Below are 9349 nucleotides of genomic sequence, written 5' to 3'. Positions count from 1 at the left end.
GAGGCGAGCCAGGGGCCGCTGCTGGCGGCGGAGAGCGGCGCCCTGCAGAGCCTGCGGGAGGCGTGCGAGGTGGTGGGCGCCGCGCTGGAGACGCTGCACTTCGGCAAGCTGGACTTCGGCGAGACGGCGGTGCTGGACCGCTTCTACAACGCAGGTGAGCGCCCGCCCGCGCTGCCGCCGCCCCTCCGGCCGCCTCGAGGCCCGGGGGAGGGCTCCTCGCCCCCCCCCCCGCCCCAAACGCCGAGCCCGGGGGGGCCCCGGCCCCGCGGGCCGCCTGCCTGCGTGGGGCAGCCGAAGGGTGTCAGATGCTTTCTTCTTGTTTCTTTTCCTCTCCCCCGCTAATGGGTTTTAGAGAAGAAACTCCGTGTCAGCAAGTGTGCTGTGAATCAGCACAGGCTGCAAGAACTTGTGGTTTTGCTTATTTATTTGTTTTTACCTGTGCATAAACCACGACCTGACCGTTTCCTCTCGATCACTGTAACAAAGCGCAGGGGGACAGGTTTTCGCTAAAAAGGCCCAGGAGCTGCGGTTGAAGTGGCCAGTCGCTGCAAGGGCTCAGCAGCTTTGTACGGCAGATTCAGCATGGTTGGGACGCTCTGCGCATTTTTTATACTTGGAAGTTTGTGCTTCAGATACTGGTTGCGTGAAAGGTTTATGATGGATGGGGTGGAACAAAGTGCGTTGATCCAGTCAGCTGGCAACAACCTCCCTGTGCTGCATCTGCTCACCCCGGTTTGCCTGCTTTCATAGCAATAAAATTGCAGCTCCTTGATTTGAAGCCATGGTGACCCTAGATTGCCTGTTATGATTTATCTCGCCCCATTTTTTTTAAATAATAACCAAAGGCTTCTTACTGTTGTCTTTCTTTTTTTATTAACAGAAGTATAAGATGAATGGAGAATAAAAACAGCTGCTTACTAGATTCGTAAAAACTTTTAAAATTAGAGTACTGAATTAATGCCTTTTTGCCTTAAAAAAAAAAAAAAAATAGAAGCAGCAATTTGACTTGAACCAGAATTTTAAGCCTGTTGTGTGGTGTGTTTTTTTGTGTGTGGAATACACTGGCAAATGGGCACTTTAAAAGTTTTGGCTAATATAGTAGTTTCCTCCACTCCTGGAAGAGGGGAAAACAGAAAGAAAAGAATCTGGCTGGATTGTAGGCCGTTTCCACAAAAGACTCTTCAGCATGAACATGCATATGCATGTCATTTCTTTGAAACTCCGAAAACTTTGCCTCATGGACTCTTGCTTTCAGTTCAGTGGGAGACAGATGGTTTTGGAGCATGTAGTCACTTCTGTTACCTTGTACCTTTTACAGCACTGTGCCTTGAGGGTTAATATGGTCAGAAGTCAGAGGAGCTGTGCTAGCAAATGGAAATAGGAAGGAATAGAGTTTCGGTATGGATCTTACACTCTCCCCATACAGGATAGAGAGACCTGATTTTAAGAACCCTGACACCTGTTAGTTGTTGGGCAGTTAAAACCTGAGGGTCTCATTTTGTTTCATTGTGGAAGCTCTATCATAACAAGCTCACAGAGGTGGGTTATCTGTGATTTTTCTTTCTTTTTTTTTTTTTTTTTGTGTGTGCACACCTCTTATCTTAGTTTTTACACTCAGGACTCTACAATGGGCTGGGTCTCAGTAGTTTACAGAGGCTTTTCTTGTAATGGGAGATTTGACTTGAAAGTGGGCCCCTTTAATTCTACCAGTAGGCGTCTGACATATAACACTACATAACTGGACACTTACGTAATATAACGCTGCTTATTTCAATGACTTTTGAGCAAGCTGTTTAAGTGTGAAAACATTGCTTTTTCTTTCAGTACTGTTTGGTTATGGGAACTTAATCAAAGTGTTGCAAAACAGGAAAAATACCTTGCCATTCTGCTTTAGTAGCAAAGTCCATAAACATTCAAAAAACGGAGAGAAACATCCAGCTCCTGGGCTGAAGAGAACAGGACATAAGAACAAGTTTGTGTCTGCTTCCAGTATGCTCTGTACAGTCTGAGCTGAGGAGTCATGAACCAGCTGTTATCCAAAAACTGTTTTGTGCTGTTGACTTTGAGGTTGGAACTTGGGTCTAGAAAGATCTGAATGTTTTCATACTTGTTTCCTTATTCCTGCCACATTTTATTTACAGTATATATCCTTAAGTGTATATATATATAAAAAAATATATAAAATATATATATATTTAAGAACTAGTTGTTCTCCAGAAACTTTAAGCTAGTAAAAAATGACTATCAGTTTAGGAAGAAGACAGCATTAAAAAGTTGAAGCTATGTCAGCTGAAGAATGCACATGGGAACAGGGTGTAACTCTTGCATAGGCTTTTTTTTTTTTTAAACTGGGAAAAAAAGTCAAAAAGCATATGTAGGTGACAAGTAAATATCAACTATCTCCCTATTCCACTTATTGTCCTGTCTCTTGCTATATGCTTTCAGTGATTGAAGATGATGATAGTAGTAACACAAATAAAAAATCTCTGCCCACTATATTATTTAAATAAAATGTCGTGCATGAAAATAGAATGGCATGACTGAACATCAAATAAGGATTTATCATTACAAATACTTTCAAATTAAGTAACTCTTATTCAAGTGACCAGGTCTTACTAGACTTACAAGAGTAAGTAATGACTGCATGGAGGTTTGGAAATTCAAGCTTATGACTTTGAATTAAATGAAACAGTAAAACCTCTCAAGTCTTGTAATGCATGCAAGTCAACTGTGATGGGGGGCAGTAGATCTAGTATAATATATCTGTCCATCATCAGTCTCTCCTTTTTTAATATCTTGTTTCTGCTTTATATAACATAGTCTGAACTCTTGGTGATCTCGGATGTAGGTTTACTTCATGCCTTTCACTACTTCAAAGAGAACCTCAAGAAGTATTAAATAAAATCTAATCTTGGATGTAAATACTACTCATCTGTTCTAATGTAGATTAGCCTGTTAATAATTTTGTTCTGCCAGCTTCAGTAAACTGATGGTCCTTAAATGCTGAGACATAATTAGCAATGCATATGATTAGTGAGTAGGTCTTAGTTGTGTATAGCTGAACCATTTCAGCACCAAATAGTTAAGAATTGGCCTGTTCTAGCATTTGTACTTGCATGGTTTAAATTCCTCTTGATTTTTGGAAGAAACTTGGTTCTTAAGAAACAAGTGTTAAATCAGCCCTAGTAAGTATTGGAAAAAGTGTCTGACAAAAATAGACACTTCAGCATTGCTTGTGTTTTCCTCTACTTAGATACTACGGTGAGAAGAGAAAATCTTGTCTGATTTCTTGCAAATCTCAATGTATCTGAAGTTGACCAGCTGTCTCAGAGGCTTATTTTATCCATAAAGAGAATATTTAAATTAGATTTTTTTTCAGTTGTATTGAGCTGCTGCAGTTGAATTATGGGTCTCTGTCTTCAGCTTCACTTCCAAAAGGTTCAGAAATATTTAAAGAATCAAGTAGTTGAAGACATGCAAACAAATAGTAATGTAGAGAAACCTATCTATATAATGCTATAGATAGTAACTTTTAGAACACCATATGACTATAACCATTATTATTTGTAGTTCCAGTGCATTTTCTGTACATTAAAATGACTTGATCTGCATGTTCTGTTAATTTTTTTTTGAATGCTCAGTTCCTTTTGAAAACTGAGCCAAAAGACTAGTCATAGTTTGTTTGGTTTATGTAAGCAATTCATTTTGTCTTTCACATCATCTTTTTTAGGAAATTGAAATTAGGACAATTTGCTTTCTGTGCAGATTTTTAAATAGTCATTTTGTATTATACAGGAACAAATGCATCATGGACTAACTGAACAAAGTGTTTTGTTTTTTTTTTTTCTTTTTTTAAGTAACAAGGACTGTCAAAGAAAAATAAACATAAATCGGTGATCTGGGTTACCAGATCTGTTCCTATAAGCCCCTCATGAGAGGGAAATGCTCAAAGTCAAGGTGAGTTTTTCACACAGGCTTTTAGGATTATGCCCATTTTTGTCTAGTTGCTTGAAGAAATGTTGCATTTGACTTGTAATTTGATACTTAAATTATATTGATTCTAAAGCACAGGGTGAATTAGGGGTGAGTGCTCAACTGATTGGCAAAATAAGTGGTGTACAAGTGTCAAAACCAAGCCAATTTATATACAGACGTTTTTGGAATAATCTGTATGGCACAGTAGTCTAAAGGTGAAAATTGTCCTYTTTCTTCTTAAAGAGGTTAGAAATCTCATATTTTGGGAGAAATTAGATATAATTTAGAGGAGTTAGAGAGAAATCTTAGGAACAGTTTGTCTTGTTCTGGGGTACCTTGCACCCTCTTTTGCAGACATGTGCACTGACTACTTTTAGTGCATGRATAGAGAGACCATTTGCTTAGTATTGTCAGGTGTATGTTCCGCCTCCTTGTCTGCCTTGCAAGATTAAGCTGTAGAACATCTTTGCCTCCTATTTAGTAAAATTAAGTTTTTTTGGAAGAATCGCGATTCTGTGAGAGTCGGAAGCCCAATATATCAAGCTTTCTGCAGACTCTTGAATACAATCTCACAGAGAAATGGGTGGAAGATAAGAAAGATCACAAAGTCAATGACTGAGGAGGATCTGGGGTTTCAGATCTGTGCAGTCACTTGTTTTAAGCTTGTTCTAAAGCTAAACATCTTGATTGATGTGCTTATCATACAAATATCTCCTTGTAGCTTTATTTGCTGTGTTATATTAGGAGGTTTTTTTTTTTTTAACTTTAGCTTCTTACACTCATATTTCATGGATCAGTGGCCCTTGCAATACTGTTTTGTACTAACAATGTTGTGTGAAGCTATTGAGATAATTCCCCATAGTAACAATGATTAAATAGGATAGAGTTCATCAAATAACAGATAATGGATTTAGCTTTGTATCACTTTTCTGGAATTCAACATAATTGTTTTTGAAATTCCTGTAGGTTTGGGCTAGAAAGCTGGTGCCAGCTCACTGGGCTTAAAAACACTTACTGCAATATACTTGGAGAATCTTGGCCCCAAAGGACAAATCTTCAGAGAGCCAGTGCAGTCACTTGTGTAAAAGTGAACTTTGTTTGGAAGATGTTCTGCATCTAAATTATTTTCTGCATACTTCACAGAACTTATGTGGATTGTGCTTTTAAGCATTTACAAGTACATAGAAGTGAAGTAAAGCAGTACCAGAGCTCATCTGCGTTCCTGCACTTTCTTCTTATTTATCTTTAGAGATGCTAAATTTCAAAAATTCTTTATTTAGCATGGTAAACACTTTAGGCTTTGAAAAAAAAGAGTTTTTATTTCTTGCCTTAATATTAGTTTCCTGGAAGTTGTGTGATTGTGACACACCAATGCAGACTCTCCTCTTATACTCAAAGGAAGTGATTTTAAAAAAAAACAAAACTTATGTTTTTGATTTCAAGAAGTTGACTTAGGTGTTTTCCCTGGTACAAAAAGGCACGCTTCCCACAGTGTTAGCTGTTTGTAGTACCAGAGAGAGAGTAACGGCAAGTATTATTTCGCTCCACTTTGCCTCTCTTTCAAAACAATTAGTTTCTTCACTAATTTATTCTCTGTACTTCCTGTTTTTTTGTTTTTTTTTAATTTCACTAACAGAGTTTCATCAGACACTTGAAATGCTGCACATTCTTTCTGTGAATATGCAGCACTTGCATCCATCATGTTTTTTACTGTTTGGACACTTCCCCTCCCCCCCATCTGCTGCTGAGTTACTATACTCTTTCTATAGTGTCATGCCTGGAGAGACACTGTACAAAATAATAGTTCTTATTGCATATCAGGAAAAATTATCCCGATGCGTTATTCTTGTCAAATTTCAGAGTCAAGGGCAACTGCTTTAAAAAAAAAACAACAAATAAATCTAGTAGCAGTGTCTGTGGAATTCATGTTGAAAGAGGTTTGTTTTTTTGTTTAGCACTGTATTCCGAGTGATGAGTTGGAGCAAGAAATACCAAGTAACTTAATGCAGATGGTGTACAGAATGGAGCTGATATTACAGCCAGACTCTAAGATATATATGTAAGGGGTGTTAGGTATTACGGTACGGCATCTTTGTGTCTGAGTGCACAGTGTATGTTGTTACCATTAAATGGGGTTCAGAGAAGGCTGGCTTATGAAGCTCCCTTTCAATTTGGCTATTGAGCTCCAGACTCTGCTAGGAGGCAGCATTAGAAACCTAAAACAAATGCATGGAATATCTTCAGCATAGAACATTATTTTATTATGAAGCACCTGAATGTTGTCTACATGTGTAACTAAACAGCTAAAGATGAGTTGGGGGGGGGAAAAAAAAGCCAGTATAAAGTCTTTGTTCATGGTTAGTGCTATCAGAGAACTTTTGTTAAATTGTGAGGAAGTTACGGGATTTGAAACAGCATATTCCCAAACTAATATTGCCATTGCTGGGCTACCTGTAAACTTTATAACCAGATTCCAATATTGATACTGTATGCATAACTTCCGTCAGACTACCTGTCAATAGGTGAGTGGAAGACTAGTATCCCATTAGCTCCCTAGCTCTATGAGCTAGGAGAAGTATGAAGATAATGCTGACTAGGAGACCTGGGTGCTCTTTCAAACTTTGCGGGTGGCCTCTCCTAGCATTTTGTAGCTCTGCCACTCGGCAAGAGATTCCTCCTGGCTCTTCCCAGGCCCAGAGGCTTGCAGAGCCTCTAGCAGGTATCCTCTGGGCACAGAAGCTCTGGTGCTGGTGTGAATCTCCAGCTGGTGCCCTAATGCAAATAATATTATGGGTATGCTCTTGCAGTGCTTATTTACTAAATCTCCCCATGGTATCAGTGAGACGCTTGGGTAAGTGCAACGATGTTATAGAATACTATGCACTGCACATGAGAAGAGCTGGAGAAATGCAGGTTATGAAACTATTGTGGTCTCTTAAATTTGGTAGAGATGTAAAACACATTATGAGATAGCTGTATGAGAGGACAACATGACTGAACATCATGTTGTCCTCCAGTGAGGAAAAAAGAAAGGCTGGATGAAGCTAGATAAATGCTTTTTGAGAGTAACACAGAAGGAAGCCTTTGACTGCTTTATTTTCTGCAGTTTGCATTTCTGTAGCTCCGAACAGGATGTGTTATACAGAAATGACTCCTGAATTAACTGCAGCCATGATAAGAAGTTTACTTCTCTTTTTAGTCGCTTTTTAAAGTAAAGAAGCACAAAACAGAGAACTGCATATATGTAACAAGTGACAGCAGAATGAAACAAATTGTGTTGTAAATGCCTAAAGGATCAAGTAAGAAATAGAAAAAGCCTAATGTGTCATTTAGCACCATTATCTTCTGCAGTGAGTTTTCCAGTCTGTTATGCTCTTAACAAAATAAAGTTAAGCAAGTGAAAGTTTCAGTTTTATGCCAGGTTGTTTTCTTCTGTCTCATAGTAGAGAAGAGCTCACTTTTAAGAGTATTCTATGGCTCATTTAAAAGTTATTCCTTTTGTCTCTAGCCCTTTGGAACAGTTGCTTTTTTTAGAACTGCTGTATTTTCATGCATAGGTCACCTGCAAGTTATATTTGTAAATCATAACTAAGAAAACTGTGGCGCAGCATCAATGTGGGTTTTGCACGTGTGTGGTTAGTAAAAAGGAAGCTCTTGCTGGGATTCTCTTCTTTCATAACAGACTCCTGCTTCAGATTCCCCCAGAACATCTACTGTTTACGGTAGTTTCCTGCCCCTAAGCGCGTATGGCATGTCTGTGGATTTATAATCAGATGCACCGATATATTCAGAAATACAACATTTGCTTGAATGAGGTAGATGTAAGAAGCACTGAATGAAGTCATCTTTTGCAGGAGAGCATGTGTAACAGATGACAGTAGAAGCTATTTTGACAGTTGAGGAATTTTCTGGTGATTATTGATAGGTAAATATCCGTATGAAGCTTGTAATTGTTTGTATTCCAAGAGAAAATAAGCCCTAAGACTGAGCTTGACATAATACAAGCACAGGTTGCTTATTTTTATTGTATATTACTTTTTCCCTCTGAGAACTAAATTATTATTTCTTGACTGGAGCAAATATAATCATCCTCTTGATTATGGAGAACTGCTGATGAGGCTACACAGTGGCATGCCAGAGTTGAATTCTGCTCTAAATTGTCTCCTGTTATGAATAATCTTTAAGATGCATTTAGATGCAGCTAGATGCTGAATGGGTCTTAAAGATTTCCCACGGACTGTCTCATTTGAAATCAGTGGGAATCAGCACTCTTGCAAATCCCACAAGAAATATTTATTTTGATTGAGCAACTACATGCCCTAGTGAAAATCTGGCTCTGCATTTCTCACTTTTTATAAAAAAGTGGATGAGGTGCTTTGGGACTTTCTTGCTGATGGCATCAGTGGATGTCTCTTGCAGAGAGTGTGCTTTGGGCAAGTAAGCAGCTGTCACTTCCAGTGGTGAAGACAGCTTTTCAGTGATGTCTTCACAGAGGAGTTATCCACAGCACTTGGAGAGATTTTTGTCTGATCTTCTTCCCCTTTTTGCAATCAGTGTCTGATACAGGTATAATGATGCTTTCAATACATACTTTCTGGTTCACCAGGGACCATAGACTGAAACCTGTATTGTGAAAATGCAGGTTAAATAATTGTCAAGTCCTCCGGCACCTTCCCTTGACTTCTCTTTTTCCAGCAGGAGAAGTGAGTTCTGCAATTTGCAGGAGTAACAAGCCTCAGAAAGCCCTGAGGCTTGAACAAAGGAAAAAAACACCCAGGAGACTATAGTAATTCATTTATGATTCTGAAGTGTGGCCCCACATGCCTGGGATAAATTTATCCAGTTACATAGACACAGTAGCCAAGTGCCTCATTTAACTCCGCCATAGAGGCACACCCACAGATTAAAGTTCTTACTTCCTCTGCTCCACCATCAAGATGGTTTTTACAGATGCATGCACTTTTAAAAGCRTGACGGTACTGTTCTTTCTTGTCAGAAAAATATCTGTGAGAGGAGACATGCTCGTGCTAGAAGTATGGCTTAATTTCATGTCTTATTGGTTTATTGCTGCCTTTCAATGCAATATCTGAGGTAGGGCTTCTCAGACTTCCAGCGTGAACTTTCCAGACAATTCATGTGAAAATGGATTGACTTCAGTCTAGATGTATGTACGCTGACTGTTCATTCTGCTTTCACATGCTGGCTATAATGTGGCATGTTGGTGAAAGCCAGGTTTTTGGTATGTGCAGCATCCTTTCTTCACTTGCTCCTTGCAGCGCATGTGATTGTTGTAAGTGACATGTGGCATTTGGGGAGATGGGCAGAAGCTGTTTGCTTCCTGGACACAATCTTGTCTTCCAAGTCACAGTCAGAA

The 9349-nt window shown here is 39.2% G+C and overlaps 1 protein-coding gene across 1 annotated transcript in view; it reads left to right on the top strand.

Moving 5' to 3' along the window:
- Positions 1–9349, top strand: part of MAP3K5 (mitogen-activated protein kinase kinase kinase 5) — a 101300-nt gene that overhangs the window by 274 nt on the left and 91677 nt on the right. The window contains 1 exon segment of the mRNA XM_026089238.1: positions 1–154. This exon segment is cut by the window's left edge and continues 123 nt beyond it. Within this exon segment, the coding sequence (XP_025945023.1) occupies positions 1–154 (154 nt within the window).

This window comes from Apteryx rowi, unplaced genomic scaffold (genome assembly GCF_003343035.1).
Source record: "Apteryx rowi isolate R43461 unplaced genomic scaffold, aptRow1 scaffold_803, whole genome shotgun sequence".
Lineage (NCBI taxonomy): Eukaryota > Metazoa > Chordata > Aves > Apterygiformes > Apterygidae > Apteryx > Apteryx rowi.
This window is presented reverse-complemented; position numbering and strand designations above follow the sequence as displayed.